The 26,004-nt window shown below is 36.6% G+C and overlaps 2 protein-coding genes across 9 annotated transcripts in view; one reads left to right on the top strand and one right to left on the bottom strand.

The window, feature by feature from the left end:
* LOC114945090 (Sox box protein 15) overlaps positions 1-21,752 on the top strand; it is a 63,753-nt gene extending 42,001 nt beyond the window's left edge. For 7 of the 8 annotated variants that reach the window (XM_029321173.2, XM_085488686.1, XM_085488685.1 and 4 more), the window contains 7 exons: positions 459-645; positions 1,563-1,833; positions 16,664-16,886; positions 17,631-17,827; positions 18,065-18,282; positions 18,735-19,041; positions 19,371-21,752. In XM_029321173.2, the coding sequence (XP_029177006.1) occupies positions 459-645; positions 1,563-1,833; positions 16,664-16,886; positions 17,631-17,827; positions 18,065-18,282; positions 18,735-19,041; positions 19,371-19,918 (1,951 nt within the window). In that variant the 3' untranslated portion in view covers positions 19,919-21,752. The remainder of the gene's footprint in view (positions 1-458; positions 646-1,562; positions 1,834-16,663; positions 16,887-17,630; positions 17,828-18,064; positions 18,283-18,734; positions 19,042-19,370) is intronic. The other variant, XR_014926107.1, reaches the window with a different exon arrangement.
* A 416-nt stretch (positions 21,753-22,168) lies between these two features.
* Positions 22,169-25,817, bottom strand: oaf (BRICHOS-like domain-containing protein out at first). Its single transcript, XM_029321190.2, has 4 exons — positions 25,583-25,817; positions 25,218-25,331; positions 24,807-25,125; positions 22,169-24,685 (listed from the first exon to the last, which is right to left on the bottom strand). The coding sequence occupies exons 1-4, from the start codon at positions 25,676-25,678 to the stop codon at positions 24,381-24,383; spliced, it is 834 nt and encodes a 277-aa protein (XP_029177023.1). The 5' UTR covers positions 25,679-25,817; the 3' UTR covers positions 22,169-24,380.
* Between the last annotated feature and the right edge of the window lie 187 nt (positions 25,818-26,004).

Raw genomic sequence — 26,004 nt, 5'->3', positions numbered from 1 at the left:
GGCCTCAATAAGAAATCGAGCGCCGTTTATTTCTCGGAAGAATCAAGCACGTGATGCTAACATTTACGTCGTACTTTCCATGATTGGTTAATAAAATCGATAAGCATTTCATATATATGTATATTATATTAAGTTTTATATATATATATATATATATATGCTTATAATACAAAGTACATATGTATGTATATATTACATATATATATAAATATCTCGAATATTATCTTATATAAGATAATAAATAAGAAATCTGGAGATTTATATTTTAATAAACTCCTTATTATAATGTTAATAATAAATTTAAAATAAATAAAACAAATTTAATAAATCTGTAGGCGAAAAAAATATCAAGGCGAAGTCATTATCGCGATATTTTTTCGTTTACGCTTCTTTAGTTTTATTAAAAATAAAAATATTAAAAATTGAGAGTTCGAGTGTTATTAATTTTTCTGTCGCAGGATGCTGGACAATTATGACAGGAGTGAGGTGACACCGCCACCCCCGGTGAGCGGTTACGGCGGCTCGCCCGGACTCTTGGCACTCCATTCCTCGCTTTACGCGACTCCCACGTCGAGGACCTACGACATCGACTCCGGCATCGACGGCAATGACAGTTCGATGCCCATCGATACCCAAATCATCTCGGTATGGTATTTCCGCCAATTGCGAATATCGCTTGTACGAGAGAGGCGAATCATCTCACACACGTGACACACAGTGTCACGCCAAAAATATACAAGTAGATCTTGTTATTTGGAGACGATTTTTCCATTAAAAAAATGTCGAGGGGGACTATCATTTTTTGCATATTCTTAATTTTCCCATCATGTATCTATAACTAAACCTTAAATTAAAATTTTATTAAAGTAAACTTTACTTGAAATTAATTGGAGAATGTGGTTTTGTTATGATTTTATTTCTACAAGGCTTAGTTTGCGAAAAATTCTTTATTTTCAATCGCTTGTAACTCGAAAATTATGTCTCAATATTTTTGCCGAGGAAAAATTGTCTCCAACTAACAAGATTTACTTGTATATTTTCGGTGTGACACCTTATGTCAAACACTCTGTGTATATATATATTATATACATTTTTACGCGCACTCCGGCGTTGTAAATATACACCTACGTTCCTCACCTTATTCACGATTCGATTCGTTCGCGTTACGAACTCTTTATTCCCGGACGAACGCGGGAGAATAAAGTCAAAATTCCCTTCTGCGAGAGAAACAATGGCGGAGGTACGATAGTAACATTGCCACGCGCCGATCGACTCATTAATCTCTCATGCTTGTACTTCAACGACACGTTATCGGAGTACAGCTAAATAAATATCTATTGTTCGCATTCCTCTTTCTCGCGAGAGAAAGAGAGAGACGGTAAAGTATTTTCCTCGTACTCGCGTATCTTCAGTCAGTACTCGCGTATCTTCAGTCACCTATCGTAAAAAAAAAAATAAGAAAAATATCATCTCACCAGGTTACAATAAACGTTCCGCGGAAAATATGCTTACAACAAGATTGTACACAACATACATCGTTTCTCATGAATACCCTTTTCCAGATCCCGAACATGCTGAGCGGTCCGGCGCAACAGCGGCTGGAGGACATGCCGTGGCTGGCTTCCGGTTCGTCGTTGGAATACCAGCCCGGCATCTCGCCGATCCCTGCGGGAGTGAAGATGTGCCATCCTGGCGGCACTGCCCAGAGGAGTCTCAAGGAGCAACGGATACGTCGTCCGATGAACGCGTTCATGGTCTGGGCAAAGGTCGAGCGCAAGAAGCTGGCCGACGAGAATCCGGATCTCCACAACGCCGATCTCAGCAAGATGCTCGGTAAGTAACTGTGTTGGTTCATGCCAATGGAAAATAATATTTTTTCCCTTCTCGCGCCGAGACTCTCTCGTTTATATATGTATATATTATATACAGTCGGTTTAGATTGTTTTTCAAATATTATCTCTGAATGTATATTATATTAATAAGTTGTGGAGAGAAGAAACGTTATTTTTTTCTTCTCTTGGCGAGAAGAGGTATAAAAATTCTCACGGATTTGCGGAACTAGAAATCCACTATGCCGCTTTTAATAGAATCACTGAATATTCAATCTTACGTGTAAGACGCAAAACGTGAACGATGTGTAGGTATATGATTAAATAAATATTATTAACTTAAAACGTATCGGGGTTAGAGAGCCGTTAATATGGAAATTTTTTTTTTTTTTTTTTTATTCCCGGATACGAGGACGAAGCTGAAGATGCGCGCAAGATTAGAAAAGGTCTCGGCCTTTTTAAAAATATATGTAACGCGGAAACAATGCCGCGGTGGTTTCTCGCGCGGGAAAAAGACTTTTCCGCCCGGGGGGGAAACTGACTCTGGGAATAAGAAAGCGGGAAAAATCTCGCGCGGCCCGTCATTATAAAGAATTAATTGCAACGTCGGGCGCGGAATGGAATTAATCTAATTGCACGTCGGAGCGCGAAGGGAAGAAAGAGAGAAAGAGAGGTGAGAGACCCCGGTCTCTTGGATGAGAAAGAAGAAAAAAAATAGCATTACGTTATACCCCGACTCGTTAACACCGATGTTTATTCTGTCGCGAATGCGCGTAACCGATATAACTCTCACCGTAGCTCGTATCACCAGCGCCACCTGCGCGATCGAGATAGGGAAATCGTTCTCTTATCGGCGTCGCGCCGTATATTCCAGATTCCTTTGTCAAATCTCGCCTCGTCGCTGCCCTATCGTTCGGCGATAGTTTCCCAAGAGTCAAGAGTAACATCTCTCTTTCTCCCTTTAAGATTCTTGGATCCTCACCGCGGTCATGTTGGATTGTGACGTGAGAGGCAAGAAAGCACTGAAAATTCTTAAAAAGAGGTTTCGATGAAAGCACTTCAGCACTTTAAATGCCTTTAGCACTTTCTTAAAATACCTAAAAAATTATCCTTTTCCCTTTTTTAATCAATCAACAGTTGTGAAATGATTGTAATATGAGGCTCACGTCTGCTCTTTGCACATGCGCATGACAAAATGTGGTGTCACGATTATGTTGATTGATTGTCAAAGGAAAAGTATAGTTTTCGAGGTATTTTAAAAGTGTACTAAAGCTCTTTTTCATTAAAAAAAATGGTATCTAAAAATTTCAAGCGTGTTGTGCTTCCCACCTCTGACATCACAATCCCAACTTGACTAGCGAGGAACCAGCAGTTTGAAGGCAATACGGTTCAGACATTCTGAGGATAGCTTTGCTATATCTCGTGCTGGTACACATTCGTCGATTTCGCGTAAAGCGAAACGCTTTCAGCGGCAGACGGTGGTTTTGCGGTTGTTCCTCTTTGTTTCCCTTTTTCTTCCTTCTCTCTCGCTCTTTCTTATATATGTCTCGTGTCTCCCTAGCGTTAAAACCCAGAGAACCCATCATCCGGTACCATCCTAACGATCTGTCAGCGACGGGTCTCGCGCTTGCGTTATCGTTGGGGCAGGTACACCTTGAATTATCGGCAATTGGCATCCGCAACATTATTGGCATTTGAACGATCGAGCGGCCGTCGTGCAGAAAATTGTAAACTTCTTCTCTCCTCGCGCGTGTAACCACCTATCTCTACCCACCACCCTACACCCGTACACTCATTTCAACGCTCGGTGTGTCGTGTTTTGTGTTTATACTCGCGCGTGCCCTCTCGTCCCTCCTAGAACGCACATCTTCCCTTCTTCGTCTTCATCTTCAGGGTACTCTCTCTCTCTTTCTTCGTCCGTTTTCTCGACTCCTTCGTCGAACAAACCTGTAAATCACCGATCCCTCTCCACTCTTCCTTTCCTCTTGGCGCCGCTATGGAAAACTCGTCGTCACGGGTTTCTCGATCGAACATTAGGCGATGTTATATTGGCATGACGCGGCTCTCCGATTGCTATGCGCGCCGAGTTGCCGCCCCCACTGCGTCTTTTCTTTCTTTCTTTTTTTTTTCTTTCTCTCTTTCCAGACATCCTACATATTCATGCGCGTGCTGTGTGTCGATCCGTCCGTCCATCCGTTAGCCCGTCCGTCCAACCGCGCGTGCTGCGGCTTGCATGTGTGACGTCACACACGCGCATATGTATATATATATATATATATATATATATATATATATATATATATACCAGCACCAGAACGCGATGATGGGGGCGGTGTGGGCACCTTATATCCGGTGACACGCGTGCCCGTGCATCTTTATTAATCGTTCTCTCCCCGCGTGTCAACCCGTCCTCGAGATCTGTCAACATCTGGAGAAAATCGAATATCGTTTCCGGCTGTCACTTTGATTATCCTCGTCTCTCGTGTTCCATATCCCGGTCGTTAATTTCGTTGTTAATTAGCGGAGCGGCGACGACGGCGGTAATTCGCACGCCTACTGGGTATATCGCCAGGACGGATCGGTCCTGGCTGGCGGAAGGAGAGAAACCGCACGTAGTTATCGTCCTTTATACAGTGCGACGACGACGCGACGCCACTGCGTGTCACGGGAACAGAGGGGGACCACCTACGACATATGTGGCAGCCCGCAAATAATACACACCGGGACGTGCGCGTGTGTTGTTGTATATATATGCATGTATCGGCGACACGGAGGAGATATAGGGCTGCCAACGCGGTATCGCGTAGTTTAGTGCCTCTGATTACCCTCCCTTACTTCTCCTTTATGAAAGACATGTATTTATACACGGGATGTTGTTCCCCTTCGATCGCGGATGTTGAACAAGAATGCGTGAGAAAAGTCTTAATTGTGTTTATTAGATGCTAAATATTTCACTTCTTATTGGTTATACAGAATGAAAAATCTCTTATTAGAATTAAAATATTTACAATAATAAATCTGGGGTACTTACGTATATACATATAAAAAAGAACAAGATTGGGTCAACCTATAGCTTAAAATATAAGAAAAATGTAATTATTTAACTTTCTTGGTTTCTTCTTATATACACGTATAATAGCCCAGATTTGTTATGAATACTTTAATTCTGGTAAAGGATTTTTATTCTGTATAGAATATATGATAAAGGGTTAAATATTTGGCATCCCCTTAATAAAGAAATTTAGCTTGTCTGACCTAAATAAGCTTTAATCGGTGAACGATTTTGGACACCCTGTACATTCTCCAGGGAAGAGAGAAAGATCGTTCCTTCTCTCTCGTAAAGTACCAAACTGCCTTCCGAACCAGCTCCGGATTCGCGGCCCTTAAACGACGCGTACGTACGGTATCTCTCGCTATAATGGTGCTCGGTGCAGAAGGGCCGATAACAACGTCCCGATCTCCGGTTGGTCGATTTAAGGGACGGTGCGCCGATTGAAAGTTATTGGCCGTGTTGTGTATAGGTACCAGCCACCTCGCGCGCTATTTATCTTGCGCGGAGCGATATTTTCTCGATAGCGATCTTCCGATCTTCTCTCCCAAAGAGAGATGGGGTTCGGAAATAATTCCATAATTAGGCATTTCGCAAAAATTTTCGAAGAAAATTGCAAAACATCACCAGTGCTCCAAAATTCTTCCAAGCTTCGAGAGATCCGGGATGACGATCTTCCGATCTTCTCTCTCAAAGAGAGAAATGAGGTTCGGAAATAATTCCATAATTAGGCATTTCGCAAAAATTTCGACAAAAATTGCGAAACATCTCTGGTGCTCCGAAATTCTTCTGAGCCTCGAGAGATCCAGAATGATGAATAACAAATGCGATATTTTCTCGATACCGATCTTCTCTCCCAAAGAGATGAGATGGGGTTCGGAAATAATTCCATAATTAGGCATTTCGCAAAAATTTTCGAAGAAAATTGCAAAACATCACCAGTGCTCCAAAATTCTTCCAAGCTTCGAGAGATCCGGGATGACGATCTTTCGATATTCTCTCTCAAAGAGAGAAATGAGATTCGGAAATAATTCCATAATTAGGCATTTCGCAAAAATTTCGACAAAAATTGCGAAACATCTTTGGTGCTCCGAAATTCTTCTGAGCCTCGAGAGATCCAGAATGATGAATAACAAATGCGATATTTTCTCGATACCGATCTTCTCTCCCAAAGAGATGAGATGGGGTTCGGAAATAATTCCATAATTAGACATTTCGCAAAAATTTTCGAAGAAAATTGCAAAACATCACCAGTGCTCCAAAATTCTTCCAAGCTTCGAGAGATCCGGGATGACGATCTTTCGATCTTCTCTCTCAAAGAGAGAAATGAGATTCGGAAATAATTTCATAATTAGGCATTTCGCAAAAATTTCGACAAAAATTGCGAAACATCTCTAGTGCTCCGAAATTCTTCTGAGCCTCGAGAGATCCAGAATGATGATTAACAAATGCGATATTTTCTCGATACCGATCTTCTCTCCCAAAGAGATGAGATGGGGTTCGGAAATAATTCCATAATGAGGCATTTCACAAAAATTTCGAAAAAAATTCCGAAACATCTCTAGTGCTCCGAAATTCTTCTGAGCTTCGAGAGATCCAGAATGATGAATGACGAGAAACTTGAATAACAAATGCGATATTTTCTCGATACCGATCTTCTCTCCCAAAGAGATGAGATGGGGTTCGGAAATAATTCCATAATTAGACATTTCACAAAAATTTCGGAAGAAAAATTGCAAAACCTCTTTGGTGCTCCGAAATTCTTGCAAGCTTTAAGAAATCCAGAATAACGAAACTTGGATAACAAATGCGTAATAAGCCGTGTATATGCGCCGTATAGATACGGGGTGACCTTTTGCGATAGCCGCGGGATAAGAGATCGGGAAAAGATTGGCAACCGATTGAAATTAATACGCGATAGAGAGAAGTGCGTAAGAAACTCTCCGAAGGGAAAGGCCCGACTTTTCTCCGCCGCGGTGCTGCATTATATATGTATATACGTATACATATACATATCACACCTTCCCGATACCATCCTCCCGCTCCTAACTCTCTCCTTCTCTCTCTCTCTTCCTCGCGTTCCGCTTCTCTCCTCGTCTCTCTCGGAACAATAGCAGCACCTCGACTGCACGGTGGATGAACTTCTGAGACTGGAATCGGGCTCTGCCCACTCTGTAAATTGCGTTTTCGTAAAAAAGTATTCGTACGGGGAAAAGAGGTCGGTGCCGATCTTAAACGGCAACCTACATCCTGCTACACGCGGCTAAATGCAACGTGAATATATACATATATAGGTCTCGATCGCTGATTCGCCGTTGAAGAAAGACGTAATTTCGTAATACGAATTGCTACGAATGATGTAGAGAAAAATTGTTATATATAGTACACCTGTTGGATATTTTCTATAAATAAAAAAAATATTCGATAATAATGTCGTACGGAATTTACGCGCGTATTTCCAAGTTTGTCAGTCGCGCTCGTAAATAAAATCGGCGTAATCGGCGATTCGACGGAGCGAAAATCATAAACGCGCTTGTCGTAATAAATATTGAACATATATAAACCATAAACATCGGTATCTAGAGTAATATAATACGTTAACAAGCCACTGCAGTTCGCAGCGATTTATGATGCGTTTAATAATCGGTAACGTGTCGCCGATATATTTTTCTTCTTTGTTTCCCCTCTCTTTTCCCAACGTGTGCTCTAGTTTCTGTGCATTTTAAATTATTATCGCCGCCAAACTGCAATCTTATCATTCTAAGATTATAATAAATTTGGTGTCTCAAATTCTTTTTTTTTTTTTTTTTTTCATTAATTATGATAACGAAATCGGCGTTTGCGTGTCTCTCTTCAATTAGACTCGTTTACTCAATTCTTTTTCTTCTTCTCTATCTCTATCTCTATCTCTCTTAGGCTTTATCGGGATTCGACGTACGGAGAAACTTGTTCGCCAGCGTTGCTCGATTAATCCGAGACAAGATCGGCCTCTCGTACGATCACGAAACTCATTTGTTCCTTTATACCATCGCATCCGCGCGGATCCACTATGCATTAGTAAACTCGTTTCGATCTAGCGCACTTAATCCTTTTGCTATAACAAAGTTCACTGAAAAGCGATTGTATATCAATATACAGATGTTTCGTCTCCAGTCGCAAACAAAGTTGTTTATGTCATGAAAATCGTCTAAAATCGTTTTTTTTTTTTTTTTTTTATTTTTTTTATTTTATAATATTACGGAGAGAATTTTCTCTTAGAATTTATCCTGAAAATCTTAGTAATTGTGGGATAATATGGAATTGGAAGAATTTTATAAAAACATTTAAAAAATTAATTAATTAATTAACTAATATTTTTATTGTAGTAAAAGTATCAATCAGAGAAACTAATGAAATTCTTCCAGTACAATATTATCCCACGATTACTATGATTTTCAGGGTAAATTCTAAGAGAAAATTCTCTCTGTGTACTTATCCTATACACAACAAAATCAACTTGCTTTAAAAATTTATTTTCATGAAATATAATATAATAATATAATTTAAAACAAGAATACATTTGATAGTAACAAAAGTGAAATATCTATTTGCTTATTTTATTTTATTTTTTTTTCGTAATAAACAAGTTGAAACAATATTTTTTACTTGTACGATGGCTCTTTTATTAATCGCCTTTAACAGCTAAAGGATCAATCTGGTGATCATGGATTAATAAAGTCGTCCGACACGATTCTTAATTCTCGTAAATCGAACATTTAACGTTAAAGTTTCGCGTAATCGTAGGTACTTTTTTCTTTTATCTGCGAAACCGCTGATCAGTTGGTGGTGGTTGCACCTGGTTAAATCTCTCAGAGCTGCCTCTTTATGCACGCTTTTCTCCCTCCGACCATCCGTATACCGACAAAGTATCTCGACGAGTCCGATTACGCGCGGACAGGCAAAAGAGACTCTAAGAGAGAGAAGCCTCCTTTAGCTGTAGCAGTTAGTAGGCAATGTGCGGCATAACGAACCGCGAGACAAGAATCGGGACCAATAATTGCGCATACATATAAAATGAGTCCGGACAAGGGAAGGATCGTCCAGGGAAAGGATGAACTGCAAATCGATAAATATAGGAGTAGAAGCGAGAACAAATTTCTCTCTTGGAATTCTTTAAGTTTTGTCCTCTGTCAAAAAATAAAATTAATATTTATTTAATGAATTAATTAATAAAAAAATAAAATAATACCATATTTTTGTAAAATGTGAAATTGTCACGTTTCACTTGTGTCACTTTATATGTTACACAGTAGGAAAATTTGTGTTCTTGTTAAAAACGGTCCCCGTTAAAATTTTTGTAATAAATATTTAACATATTCATGTGTTAATTTGACATATTAGTGTTGCGTTAGTTGAACTTAAATGTTAAATTATTAAAACAATTGTAAAAGGTGTTCAAATAACACAATATGCATGTATTTTTAATTTCACACAATAAATATGTTCTGTTTTGTTAGTGACAAGATTTATATGTTAAAATTTACAGAAAAAAGGTTGATTTTTTATTTTGTAATATAAGTGGGGATGATAAAATCTAAAAATAACATATTTTTAGTTAATTTTTAAATGAAAACTGTGTTAATGTTACACAAAATTTATTTTAAAAATTACTTGAAGTTTTGCATTTATTTTGTATTAAAATAAATATTAACACAAAAAAAATTTCTCTGTGGACGGTTTGGGACATGTGAGATATCTGTTAAATTTAACACAAATTTTTCAACTGTGCACTCATGCATCGTATCGTACACATTGTACATATACACGGTCGCGTTGTGTTACATATGTATCCGTCTGTATAAGAAGGACGAAGGAACCAACCGACGGGTTGGCTAAGCTAAGGCAATAATAAGCCATAAGCGCGGTCTCTGCATAGAATGCCGGGTAATGAGGTGGAGTCGAGAGCGGAGTCTGGCCGCACCCTTACCTTACCTTACCTTCCGACGACGCTTATACGATCGACCCACCTATCCTCGACGACGACGATGACGATGACGATGACGACGAAGACGAATCGTGATTGCAACATGTGTATGTATCCTCGCTCGGTTGCGAAGAGATAGAAATAAATTATTATATTTATGAAAATACACGTGGCACACGAGAGAGGGAGCGGCTAAAAAGGGGGATGAGAAGAGGGAGAAAGGGCCCTCGAGCGTCGACGTAACGTTGTAGGCGATTTATCGACGACTTCGAACTTTTGTCCTCCACCACGCCTATATATCCCCGGTCGGATCACAAAAAATGACAGATGGAGTGATATGATAATTTGTACATCTTGCGCCGCGTCGATATACCTATATGCATTGCGAGGGCGATTTCAAGTTCGATGAACGTCGGCGAAATCATTTTCATCTTAGAAAGATGGACATTTTTTCGCTGCAACGAGAATTGCGACGGAAAACATTAAATATTGGATACATATTTAAATTTCAGTAACCAGAGTAAAAACGGAATGTTAAATTGGTGCGTTTTATTAATTTTATAAAAAGGATTAATCTTTATTTGAACTGGATTTTGCACATATTTTTCTTGGTGTGATATCAAGAATTTAAATAAATCTTAATTATTAATTAAATTATAAAATAATTTTTAAAGTTTTTAATGTGAAGAGAGAGAGAGAGAGAGAGAGATTAATTCTTTTTTGAAACCGATGTATACCAACATCCTCTTACTCGTTTGGAATTCAAATAAAATTTACGTATTTCATATCGTGAGCCTAAAGGCTTATATTATAAATGCTAAATTAAATCTAATTAAATATAAAAATTAAGTCTTATTATTAAATATAAAATTTGGATTTATATACGAAAAAATAATAATTATGAAATAATTTTCTTATTAATTATTATTAAAGTTTCCAGAGTGAAGATGATAATTAATTCTCTCTTGAAATCGATGTACCAACATCCGGCTCTTACTCGTTTGGAATTCAAATGAAATTTACGTATTTCATATCGAGAGCCTAAAGGCTTATTAAATGCTAAATTAATCTGATTAAATATAGAAATTAAGTCTTATTAAATGTAAAATTCGGATTTATGTACGAAATGCTCTCTTTGTATACGCAAGATCGCGCGATTTATCCGGCGAGAGAGATTTCTCACGCCGATTGTCAGTCATCCTATCCCGCGAACTTTCGCAAAGTTCGGCCGAAGTTTACGGCACGATTATGACGCAGTCTACGTCCTGTCCACGTAACGCGTACATATATATACATATATACACTTTCGACTCGGGAACGTGTCACTGTCTTCTCTCCTGGCAGCGCGGAAATGTTTCTCGGTTTCCACTTCGGCAAAGTGACGAAGAGACGCGTCGTTCTGGAAGAACAAGCCGCGACTAACTCGCGGCCTTTTTCCGCAGTTTCTTCATCGAGAAGACGAACGTTAAACGGTCTCCCTCTTTCCGAATCGTTTCCTCTCATTCTCGGCCGAGAAAACGCGTGGGAGAAACCGCGAGCGGTTTTAATCTCCTTTTCCTCCACGTCGTCAAGTATATCTCGAAACTGCTCGCGTCGCATTTCACGCGCCTCCTTCCGAGTTTCGAGATACTTCATTAAGATCGCACGCCGCGCACGCCGATTATCCCTGACAGATAGGTCTTTCTTTGCGCCGAGGCGCGGAAGTCGTCTCGTTGTCGACGAGGATTGTCCGCCTCGACTGTCCACGTGCCATCATCTGTGCTCGAATCGGTCGCTTGACACTCGACGTGTCTGAATGGCCTGTACATTGTATGCACGAACCTGTCCCGATGTCTTTGTCCTCCGGAAAGTAACTGTCAGAGTGAACGTCGTCGAAGAGAATCTTTCGAAAGTACTCTACTATTGGGTTTTGGTTTTTGGTAGAATTGGCTGTTTTTTTTTATACATGTTGTAGATTATGTCTTGCTAAACGAAAGATATAATGGCCTCGAAGCTAAATATTTGATAATTACTCAATTACAGTCAGTCAAGCAGCTCCTAGAGCTCTATTACACTTTTTGTTCAGCAGATCTTAAGCTGCAACATATGAGAAAACCAGCTGATCTTACCAAGATTCAATTTTATATAATTAGCACGGGATTTTTGAATATAAAATCCTAGATGCAATTGAATTCCTTGAAATCAGCTGGTTTTCTCACATGTTGTAACTTATAACTTGCTGAACAAAGAATGCAATAGGCTCAAAACTAAATAATAGATGGTTACTGATTTGCAGGCAGTCAAGCACTAAAAATTAGCGCACTCTGCAAGTTGTTCAACTGGCTGTAATTCACTGAAGCTATTACATATTTTGTTCAGCAAAAGTCATAAGCTTACAACATATGAAAGAAACGAAAGACAAATATTCTATGTATGGGTCCTCTCTTTTATAGATTTAGGATCTAATTTTCCTTCAACAAGTCGATAAAAACAGCGTCTCTCTTCCTCTTCTTATTGTCTCTCTGGTCGAATTTAAGAAAACGTTTCGGAAATGACATTTCTTGGTCGCGCCACGCAGCTGCATCATCATTGATGCTGCGCATCTGTGAAATATGCATTGGTGTGCGTGCGCACAACGCCGTCGGGAGATGAGATACATCACCGGGACCGGAGACGTATTATTAATGGTGACAGTGGGCGACCCAGGTTGGGCGGGGTGCGCGCGATGTGGGCCCTCTCGACTCCGGGCCCTCTTCTTCCTCTCTCTCTCTCTCTCTCTTCTTCTTCTTCTTCGTCTCTTCTCGGTCTCTCTTTTCCGTCGCGTAGGTACAACGTTGCGTTGGATTTATCCTGCGTGAATTTGGATGCCGCATCGACGACACCGTTTTGCCGCTCCAAAGAGGAAAAGGAGCTTTTCCTAAGCGATCGTCAATCTCGAGAGAACCGGACCCCGAGATAGATTTACGAGCGTGTTCGACGCTTGTACATACTTTACGACGGCTAGCTCGCGCGAAGGAATATTCTAATCCGGTTGTAAGAGAGAAGATTTATCGGGTATCGCGCGTAATTAAAGTCGTGTGACGGGAGGATTACGAGCGCCAACTCCGTCTGTGAAGTATATATATATTCTAATACCGCACGTGTGCGTTTCCTCGCTCGAAAATGTCACAACACGTGCCAGTATCTGCGTCCGCGGCCACAACGAAATTCCCATAGACCGAGATGGAAGGAGAGAAGAAAACGACGAGGTTCGATCAAAGCCGGCCGGAGTGAATTAGCGACGGCCACGTATGCGTAAATCACCGCGGAATCGTTAATTAGGCGGTAGAACGAACGAGGCTTTCTGTAAAATGTCAACGACTGGGGAAATCGCGGCGAAGAGACTCGATCGGGACCTTTTGACACGCGTGATTTCGCGTTCGCGAGAAATCTCGCAATTTGTCGCAACTGCTAATTTCACATTCTCCGTAAAGCTATATCCTCACTGGAGCAACAACGAGTAACTTTTTTATAAGAAACATGGAATTACGACAAAAAGTTGCTTGTTGTTGCTTCAGTGAAAACGCAGCTTATGAAACTTTCAACATCTAGCAATTTTTTTAAGAAAATATGGAACATGAAGAAAATTTGCTCGTTGTTGTTCCAGAGAGGACATAGCTTAAAGAACTTTAAGAAACTTTCAGCAACAACTAGCAACTTTTTTAAGAAAATATGGAACATGAAGAAAATGTGCTCGTTGTTGTTCCAGTAAGGATATAGCTTAAAGAACTTTAAGAAACTTTCAGCAACAACTAGCAACTTTTTTAAGAAACAAGGAACATCGATAAAAAATTCCTTGTTGCTTCAGTGAGGACGCAGCTTGTGAAACTTTCAGCAACAACTAGCAACTTTTTTTAAAGGAATATGGAAAATCAAGAAAAAGTTGCTCGTTGTTGCTGCAATGAGAATATAGCTTTAGATTCGCACTCTCGATAGACGGCTCCGCGAGAATCAATCGCGATTCTTGCCAGACATCCACGAGGGAGAAAGAAAGAGAAATTGAGAAAGCTTTCCGAATTAATTATCCAATTACTCACGAGGACCAAAACAAACAAACGAGCTGCCCGCGACGCTCCTATTATAATCCCCCGCTTTTCGCTCGAAATTAATGAAGTCGTCCGACGAAACCTTGGCCTAAGCGCGGTAAATTAGAGGTACACGCCAACCATTAGAATACTTAACGAGGACATCACGGTGGGATGCAGGCGTGCGCGGGTGTGATGATGAATCATCGGCGAGTAACTCACCGCGCACGCCCAGGAATATTAAATTAACTTTACTTATTGTTAGCCGAAAATCTCATTTGTGTCCCTTTTGTCGTGTGTGCGGGATCTTCTGGATCCTTTTTTTATTCTCGTATAAAGAAGAGTCGGCTGGTCTGGAACCATGGGCGTCTGCAGGAGAGAGGGCAAGAGGCCTTTGAAATCAGTAAAAAATTAAGTATCTGCTCTCCTTTTGAATAAACGCTGGAATTTATTTGCATTTGTTTAATATAAAAAAAAATTAAGAAGAACAAAATATATAGAGGAAACAAAAAAAATTTTAATCATGCTCCTCTTGGAAAAAATCTTGCATCCATGTTTGGAACGGGGGAAAGAAACGAAAAGTCGGTTCTTGACGGGAAAAAGAGATTCTTAGGTGACAAAAGCGATATCCTTTAGCGAACAAGTCATTCTCTGTCTTTCTGTCTTCGCTTTCCTTTGTCTCATAATAACGTTTCGAGAATATATTAAAAAAAAAGGTTCTTACAATTGTGTTCATGAGACATTCATTAAAGAATAAGGGTGGATGCGGCTCTCTGACGTGCCAAAGTGCGATTTCTCTCTTATTTTCCCGCCCCTCTTCCGGAGTCCTCCGGGTTAGCATATCTCTCTCTCTCTCTCTCTCCTCCGGAGAGTTGAAATATACAAAATGAAATATGAAATAATGGTTCGTGCCTTGTGGCTGGCTGAAGGCACGGGCGCACCCATATCTACGCCCCCATGCACCTATGTACCTATACAAGACACACACATACATGTACATATATATATATATATATATATATATATATATATATTTACCGACATATAATTTTAATATATATATTATATACACATATAAATGTATATATATGTAATGTACGCTATATACATCCGCCTGAATTTTTTCGTTCTTGTCGCAAACATCTTACGTTCGTATTAACCCTATGCCTCGCTTAATGATATTCCGGCCTACCATGTTGGCATATTGAACGCAACTGAGGCAGATTCCAGGCTTGGTCGTCAGACCAAGACCCGCCGCCGCCGACCAAGCCCACCTGTAATACAGATACGGATGTATCTGTACGTACGTATTATACATACGTTGTATATATACACGAGGGACCATTTCTGTGCTCGTTTTGCGCCACGTATATATCGGGGCGACGACAGAAAGAAAGGGAGCGAGAGAGAGAAAGAGGTAGAAGTTGCTCTCTCGCGGGCCGAATTAAACGCGTCGTTAGCTAAAGGGATCGACGATTTTATCGAGATTCGGGATATCGAGACGTATACCTATACACCGGGGGCTCGCCCCATTATTGTCGATACCTGGGTAATTTATCGGAGTATTTACAGACGCGAGGATCGATATGTTACATTAAAGCACGCCATAACTTTGCGCGCGTCGGCGAACATCTTCGCGGACATTCTTGACTGATGAATTCATCTTTGGAGAACGGACGTGAGATGACAAAACTTCGCTCTTGTCTGTGTGTCTCTCTTTTTTTCATTTCAATTTGTTTAATCTTTGATTGAATAGAATTTTTAGAATATTTATGACGAACTTTCATCATTATTACAAATACGAATACGATGATGAATTCATCTTTGGAGAACGGACGTGAGATGACAAAACTTCATGCACTCTTGTCTCTTTTTTTTATTTTAATTCGTTTAAAATTTTTGAGACTTGATCTTTGATTGAACAGAATTTTTAGAATATTTATTATATTTATTTTAATATATTATTATATATATATTTACAAACTTATAATTATTATTATAACTTATCAATTTACAAATACGGTAATAAATCTTCAAGTATAGCGAGGAAATGAGATAAATATATTATCTCGATTTAATTTTTTTAAAAATAAAACGTGATTAAAAAAATAATTAAGTTATTATTTTTCTTGATTTTTATTGATTTATTTATATTGATTTATAAATGTTTATTTCATTAATTGTTAATTTGTACAGTTATCTAAAAATATCTTAAAATCTCATTATTTAAATATATACAGAGTGTTCTGTACTCAATGAATCACTGATTTACAGTAGATATCATTTGAAGATGATTTTTCCTGAGCGAAAATGTCGAAGCACCAATAATTTTCAAATTATAAGCGATTGAAAATAAAAGGTTTTTCTCAAACTGAGTCTTGTAGGAACAACCATATTCACAAAATCACATTTTTTAATTAATTTGAGATAGAGATCAGTGCAACTTTAATTTAAAGTTTAATTACAAAGATACATGATGGCAAAAATTCAGGAACATGTAAAAAATGATGACCTCCCTCGACATTTTCGCCAAGGAAAAATCGTCTCCAAATAATCCCAGCAATCTACCTTTTCCGCCAGTTCTGAAACACCCTGCATACATATACCACTTTTTAAAAATTATATTACATCCTTTATATTTGTTCATGCGGCACATAGAAGGAATCCCAGGACGCGACTGGTAAGAATCATGTTATATACCGTGTGTCGCTTAATTATTTTTATATCGTTCTCATTTTTTCTTGCATTTTTCATCGAACCTGACTTGATTCCTTTGCAGGAAAGAAATGGCGGGGGCTGACGCCGCAAGACAGAAGGCCCTACGTCGAGGAGGCCGAGAGGCTCCGGGTCATACACATGCAGGAACATCCAAATTACAAGTACAGGCCGCGGCGCAGGAAGCACGCGAAACGGACACCCGGTGGACCGGCCTCGCCTCCCTCGGCGACCAACACCGCGGGCAACAGGTCCAACCCTACCGGCCCGACGATTCATCATTCCATGTAAGTCGATACTTGGCCCATACTTTCCGCTAATGAAGGCACGTACGAGTAAAACCGCCAGTTAATTGAGAGATCTCGGCAAGATTTAATTCGAAGCCGACGACGATGACGCTTATGACGATGTTAACGTAATTTACACGAGGGAGAGTTTTTTAGAATTTCGTATTGGAAGAATTTTCGAAGAGTTTCTCGGATTAATATTTACACCGCAATAAAAAATATTAATATGTACATATAGTAAAATTAGGACGGGGAGACAAAAGGGGGCATTTGCCCCCATTGGAATTAGTAAAAAAATTAAGCAATTGCTCTCCTTTTGAATAAACACTGGAATTGATTTGCATATTTAATATAAAAAATATGAATATAATAAAATAACAAAAAATTAAGAAATAAAAAAAATAATTATCTCCTGAAAAAAATCTTGCGGACGCTCATGAGAGAAACTCTTATAAAATTTTTCCAATATCACATTGTCCCATGATTATCATGATTTTTAGGGTTTCTAAATTCTAAGAGAAAATTCCTTCTGTATATATTTGCAAGATTGAGCAATATTTGAATTTGTTCAAACATGGAAAAATATAAAGTACAGAAACTATATGATCTTCATGCTTATGTAACATTTAAATCGAAAGTATAGACACACTTATGAATCACCTTATCTCACTGATGACGATGTAATTAAATTAACAAAATTGCATATCCTCAATATTTTAATGCGTAAATTGAAATGGGTTTAAGGTCCAAGATGGACAGTTACCAGGGCATACCTCAGATCCCGTGGGGTGGCCATTCCCCGATCTCATCCTTATACCATCAACAGCAGCAGCAGAGTATCCAGGAATACAAGTCGGAAAATAATTCGCTTTACGGCAGCCCGTACACGCCCATCATTCACACCCCGGACATATCTCCGGTAGCGAGTCCCGAGCCTGACGGTGAGAGTCTTTAAAACAAAAATAAATCTTGCGGACAGCTGGCGAGAAATTTATTCGAGATCCTCGTATTAGATAAGACGCGTTAAAATTGATATATAAAATATACGCGACGTGATGCGATAATTTGTGAAATAATTATTATCACCGAGAGCAATTATATATATATATATATATATATATATATAATATTATACGAGTCGTCGCACACACAATCGAGATGATTTCACAATCGACCAGGTGACGGCGGCCATCTATCGTCTGCTCAGAATCCGGATCCGGAACGAGATCTGATGGAGGGTACCTCGAAGCAGCACGGAGATATGACCGATCAGACGAAGCGATACACCTTTATGAGCGGTGACAGTCAACTGCACACGGGTCACGCTAGTAATACTAGCGTATCGTCGTGTCAGAATTCCGGCGGTTATACGGATACTTTAACGTATAAAAAATCCGTACGTACCTTACACACATCTCTGACACATGTCTACGATGGCTCTAATTTTTCTATTATTATTTTATAATTCGACTCACAATTTTAGAAATAGTATAATATATCCCTAATACATGTTCGAAAGAGGTTCAGAAGACGTTTAGAGGATATTAAATATCCTGAATGTTCGAAAGACGTTCAAAGGACATCTACAGAATATTAAACATCCTCTGGATGTCCTCTGAATGTCTTTCGAACATGTGTGAACATTCAGAGAGAATTTAATATTGAGAATTTTGTAAATGTCTTCTAAACCTCTTTCGAACATGTGTGTTTAAGGATATAATATATAAAAATATTAAACTATAAATATTGAACACAAGATATAAAAATAAATTTAATTTTTCGACTTAATTTCATGAATTGTATGAAATTCTCGGACAATAGTTTTAAATATTTCTCGGGTTTTATCAGGTGGGTTACTTAAACTTTGAGAGACAGTCGACGAGCATAGCCGCGGTGGGTATCGCGAACGGTATGATGGTGTCATGCAACAAACTGCGCTCTGGTTTTGACAACGTCGGCTCCGTCACGGGTACGTTTTATCCGCCGGTCGCCTCGCCGCACGATCAATCGTTGCAGCATTACAGCAGCTCGCAGTCGTCCAAGAGCACGAGCAACTATTCGATGCAGTCCACCGTCGAGAGCAATTATAATCCGGTCCAGTGCGCCGGCAATCGACAGCAGCCCATAGGAATTCGCGGAGCCGAAAGTTGTTCCGGTAACGTTCTCTTCTCGCTTACGCGCGTCAAGACATGTACTACTCATGAGATGCGAGAGCACATCAAAATATATACTTTGAAAGAGTCTCTCATTGATTATATATATTCTTTTTTTTAAATAAGATTATTTTTCTCAGAAGAACCATGTAGAAAAAATACTCGGATTTTTCTAAAAAGATGTATAATTGCCAAATTATATTAGGAAAAATGTTCAGGGTAATGTAACTAATTTTGTAAATATTTTTCGAATTATCTATATATGCGTATCTCATTTTATATTCGGCCATTATTGTTATTACATCGTCGTTCGATCTGTCACTTCTTGCAGGCGCAGTGACGCACCGATACCAAATGCCTCATCATCAGGAATACCAGACGGACGCATCCTCGGGCAGTGCTCAGCAGCACGCGATCCTCGGCGGTCACATCGATCCCGGGATGAGCGCTGAGGAAGATCATCAGCAGCAGGCACTGCAGTTGGAAAAGTATTTCAAGTATTCCCATCCAACGAGCGTGGCACATTCGAGCCTGTCCTCGCAGAGTATGTTGGACAGCAATCATAACTACGCCAGCGATCTGCGCTACTACGGGGCACCGTCCCAGTTGGACATATCGAACTCTCAGTGCATCGTCGACGATCAGCAGAGCAGCAAGGACGTTCGTTGCTCCAACGTCGCGATCGGTCACACCTTGGAGCAATATCATCAACAGAGTTTAGAAGTGTCCAAGTATCCGGATCACTCGGCCGCCCAACAACAGCATCAACAGCCGCAATCGCAACAGCAGCAGCCTCAGAGCATGGAGCACGTGCCCAAGGCTGACGATGACTTCAGTGTTATACTTGCGGACGTGCGCAAGACCTGCTACAGTAGCTAGTGTTTTCTTTTTTCTTTCATGTTTCTACGTTTTTTTTTCTTTTTTGATTGGTTGACCACTGACGTGTGGATTATTTCGAAAATAGTTCTTTCAGATCATGATTGGAAAGAACAAGAAAAACTTGTTACACGGTTTTATATCATCATACTTTGGTGCTACTCGAAATATATCAAGGCAATTTTATCTCGCGATAGAAGGTACGTCTCTCTTCTCGTTAATTTCGAAAGTAATATTTTAATTTTGAATCTTTACAAGAAGATATCGATTTGCAATTCGATTTGTTTAAATTTTAAATCTAGCAACATTTAATTTTGCAGTTTTTAACTTCCATTTTTATCTTTGCATATTTGTGCAATCTATGATCTCTTATAGATTTTAGTTCAATTGAAATTACACAGTCATCAAGTCATTAACATGATTATCATCTATCGAGCTGAGGTAAGCGAAATTGTAAAACAAATTACAAAATTATATAATACGAAATATTATAATATAATACTATCAATCTATCTGACATGAATATTGATCAATGTTATTGAATTTTTGAATTATTATGCGTGTTATAGTACTTTATTTTATTAAAATGACAAGATTTTCTTGAATAAAAATTTAAAAAATTGCAATAATTATCTTATATTTTTATATATGAGTATAGATTTTTATAAACAATTTAGAAGATCTCATATAAAACGTAATGACAGGCTGCTAATGGTGCACGGCTGATCTAATGTAGCATAAACAGAGAAGATTGTACACTTCTGTAGATGTCACTTCTGTAGTTCTCCACTATCAAAGGTAATATAGTAGCAAAGATAATAGCGATAGAGAGAGATATTTTAAATTTATATTATTAAATTAGCAAACTTTTACATATCAGAAAATGTTTTGCGTCAACAAGTACATATATTTTTCTCCGATATAATATATTATGTTCATTAGACTCATTTGTCTTGAAATTTTTTATCAAAAATCTACTTCTAACGTAATAACAGAAACTCTTAATATAAAACTGAAACATTCTTGTATAAATAGTTTTTTTTTGCTCATCAGAATAATATTTCTAGTGTGCGAATTATGCATTAAGTATTTGATAAAAATCCAAATGATGCAAAACATCTTTGATGTGTACAAAGATGTGTAAAGATTAGTGGGTTAAACTAAATTATTATTACTATTATTATTTTGCTATTAATAATTAAGATTATTATTAATGTATCGTACTTAATAGAATCGATCACGAACAAACATTTATTCGCAGAATCGATTACGAACAAACATTTATTTGCATATATTCTTCAAAGAATATCTTTTTACAAAAGATATACGTTATTATCGAATCGTTGTATATTGTTTACTTTATTGTAGCGCACATATGATAGGCATATAGCATATGTATGAGATGCATACATATACATATATTATATCACAAAGTATTATGTGCTCCTCATATACATATATATCACATTTCTAGTTAAATTTTTCATTAAGACATTTGATAAACTTTTACAGTGAATTTTTTGAAAAACTTTGATATTTTTTGCGAAATAATTATATGTTGTACAAGTAAATATATTTTAATTAAGCATGTATTTAAAACAATCTTTCAGGATTATTGTTTCAAATTTATGCAGCATTAAAACACATCTATGTATGTATATTAATTCTTTTTATTAAATATATATAAAAAATATGTGTATAAGATACAACATTATATGTGTAAAGCTGAAATCATACATAGTGTAGTGATACCCATAATTTACATCAAAGGGGGTTGATACAGAGTGATTAAACTCACATACAGTGATTGATAAATATTTCATTATATATGTACATATATATATATATATATATATATATATATATATATATATATATATATATATATATATATATACACACACAATTACATATATATATATATATATATATATATACACACACAATTACATATATATATATATATATATATATATGTAATTGTGCTTCTGATATCTGAGATCTCAGATAACTAGAATGTATAAAATCTTTCTTATCACTCAAACAAATATATTAATTAAACTATAGGCACATGAAGAAAGTAAATATTAAATAAATTATTATAAATATAAATATTTTAATCTCTCATTTATAGTAATTCTTTCTTATTGGACATATGTCACCCTTTTCTATTATTATTTATCATGTATATAAAGTTAATTAAAATACATAATGGATACTAAAGTCCATACAATAAAGTAAAAGACTTTGAAATTAATTCTTGAAATCTTTCTCTGTTGAATCTATATACATATTTCTGTACAAATGTAATATTGTTCTATATGTTCACGAATTTATTCTGTCATATCTTTTATGTATTAATCCCCATTGATTTACATGTAGCTATTTAACAGAGTTGTGCGACGTTTACATGTTGCTTTACTGTTGCAGTATTCGTGGTATATATAAGTGATGCCAACGTCCAATGCAATTTATCAACCGTCCATAGCAGAGTCGGGATTCCAACAGTTGAAACAAAGAAATGGATATTTTATTAACAAAGATTTTTTTATTCAAAGTTATAGTCTTTTAAGTTACTCCTTTATCTTAAAATAATTACTTAACATTTTAAACATTATCACTTTTAACTTGATAAGTTTTAAAATCGATTAGTAATAAATTCGATTATTAGAATCTCACTTGCCTAACCCCGACTCTGTTGTCAATATAATGTGTCATAAATGCTTCGATTTATTGCATTGTTACATCTATTCGCATCATAATAGTTGCTGTATGACTAAATGACACCAAATACCGCTAGATATTTATTATAAATGTTTTTGCAAACGTCGGATTATAAGCGTAAGTATACGTATGTAATTCTCCCGTATTCGAACAATTTCCTTCTTATTATAAATGCAATGTATACAATGTATAGTTTTTTCAGAGAGCATAATGTCTCAACTATTAAATGGACAGATTTTGCAGTCTTGTTCACAATGATCCACTAAGTAATATTCTTTCATTCATGCAAAGACATTCGTTACAGATTGTTGAGATTTGAAGTATCAATTAATATTAAACAGTATAAATTAATAACAATCTTATAAAGTTTCGCATATATACATACACACAATGCTGCAAATTTTATACTGACTGTACAATTATCTCAACTATTGATACAAGAATTTATATGTACATACCTAGATCATTGTCAAATATTTATCGTTATTTGTGTGTCTCTGCATATGTGCCTGCATGTAATATATACAATTAGAACTTATAATGTATACACACATACAATGTATAAATGGCAGCTTTACAAATCATGCGTATAAAATTTCTCTACATACAAATTATCCTGATATTTCTGTTTGTTCAGAGAAAATAAAACGGAATATTTTTAAATTTTCGAATGGATTATTTGTAACATATAATCAGTATGAAAAGAGAAAAAATATTCTAGATATGAAAATTAGTGAGTATTATTACTGGAATGGTTTCACTCTTGTAGATGTAAATAACAATAATCGGGAATGTGTTGAATAAATTTAATGAAAGTAGAAAGATTTGTAGAGAAATCTTTTGGAATATATAATTATCAATCACAGAAAAAAATGCTTTATATATCTATCTGGATGATTTGCAGTTTTTGAAGTTTCCATAGACAAATATTAATTCTACAAAAGTAGAATTAGGAATAATACTTTAATCTATTTTATTACAAATGTTGGAATGTATTCAATGCTAAAATTTTGATAAAATTTAGACGAAAAAATTATAAATGTTACAAATATCCACTCTTACAGTAAAATCTATATAATTATATAAATCATACACATATATATTAATTATATAAATATTATATAAATTGTGTACTTGATACAAAACTTCTAAGATCAGAAAAACATTGCACAAAACTTTTAAATATTTAACGATTTTCCATTTTGATTCAAATAAAAATCGTGTATCTCATCTCTATAAATCCTTTTAGAGTATAGCTTACATTTACTGCTATACATTTTATCTTTCAGAGAGAGACCCAGTATATAAATCTAACATATAATAAATGCAAAAATATTTTTGCTCAATTTGCTTTGGTTTTTAGTAATGATTATATAATCTAAAATAAAAAATATATAACATGATTTATATATGATAACAATGATTTTTTGTTCGAATTATTCTAGAAAAACAATTTTAGAAAATTTATATTTCTGTTGAAAAAAAAAATATAAAAAATTATTAATATATACAATATACATAAATTCAAATTAATAAAGGAATATTAAAAGTTTTAATTTGTTCTCCTCTGTGAATTATTTGAAATTCTAACTAGCTATAATATCATTCTTGAGAACTTTTTTGTGTTTTATTTGTTCCTAGCACAATTCTTTCATTTCTTTTTTCAAGTTTTTTTCTATTATGCTGCATACATTAATATTTTCAATTTATATTAAATTTCAATCTATAGTGTCCTTATACGTCATTCATCCCATAGACAATTCTGTTTCATTTTAGAATAATATGAGAATATAAAACATTTCTTACAGGTTTTTATACCGCATCGATAAGTGCTGGCTATCTTCTTGCCATCAGACTTTCCTTTGCAGAATTTTAAACCACACGGATACCAACCAACACATAACTCCAGAGAGCATGTGCAAGGTGCCCAGAGATTTGATGTGTCAGCGCATTTGGAGACTAACAATGATCTTGAGTCATTCGTACCTGATTGCAGCATAGTTGTAAAGTTATATACAGCTGCCATGAGTAATTCTTCTGAAGAACCTTTGCAATACAAATTATATTATAACTTTACAGAGTTAATTATTATATATAGCTTTTAATATACAAACTATATAAACTATGCTGAAGAATTAACTATACTAACTGTTAATTTGGCAGTTACCTGGTCTTTGAATCCACTGTTTTATATCATCATTCCTGGTATAAGTTGATCCAGCTGCTTCCGCGCAAAGTGTAGCAACATGTTTCGAAATCTCTTTAGATTGAGATACGTCCAGAAAAAGGTCCATTGTGTAATTGACATGACCTCTATCTTCCTCCGCCACACGTACAGTGCCTGGATTTTTTTGACGCAGTTTGGACATTGCGTCAGATGATATAAAATCTACTTTATAAAAATGATTCACGAAACACATGACTTGATATTGATTTTGTCCACGTTCCTCCTCACCGAGTACCAAAGCCTTTATAACTTGAACTTCCTACAATTTATGCGAGCAAAAATAAATGTAAAATTTATAAAAATTACTTATCAGACAATCGAACGTTTGTTATGTGTTTCAGAAACACTTACATTTTTGAAATCGATAAGTTGTGTAACAAGTGTGCCATCGGAACGTTGGAATTCTAAAGTAATCAGATCTTCCGTAACATTAGACGAGATAGTTTCTAGAAGTATATCACCGCCCTGTAAGTATAGTTCATTTAATATTCGTAATCGAATTACTCCTTTCAAGTCTACGTCATTTTCTTGTAGAAAAAATGCTCATATCAAAATCTAGAGATTGACTTGAAGAACATTTATCTACGTGTAATCGATTATTTATCCGAAAAAAAGACAATATTCTCCGTATATTATAAACCTATGCATACGTGAATAAAGTTATTTTTTTATTATTATTAATAAGGATGCGCGATTATACATACACATTATCGTACCTGATTTTTGACGTTTATGAGCAAATGTGTAGTGCATACATGGCAAAAGTATTGCAATACGACGCAGGTCGCGAGAAATTCGTTGAATCTCTTCATTGTCGCATGTTGTTCTCTATCGATACTCGTCTCCTCGTCTGACAACGAGCCGAATAAAAAAAATCACTCCATTGAATATAACCTAACGTAGCAAACAGCTGTCTCTTTCATCCTTCGACGGCCACCATGTTTTCGGCTCTCGTCGAGTAACCAATGAATGTAAAGAAAGAAAACTTGGCCAGTTTGAAAAAAAAAAAAACTACCAAGTTTGAATATTCACTTGGCTAAATAATTATATCAAAATATTGAATTGCGATGTAAAAATTGACCTAAACACTTGTTGAAAGATTATTAAAAATTGCGAGATACTATAAACTTTATTTTAT

Source organism: Nylanderia fulva, unplaced genomic scaffold (assembly GCF_048542155.1).
Source record: "Nylanderia fulva isolate GAGA-0341 unplaced genomic scaffold, ASM4854215v1 Scaffold7, whole genome shotgun sequence".
NCBI classification, from domain to species: Eukaryota; Metazoa; Arthropoda; class Insecta; order Hymenoptera; family Formicidae; genus Nylanderia; species Nylanderia fulva.
Note: the sequence above shows the minus strand (reverse complement) of the source record. Positions and strands in the feature narration are given on the sequence as shown.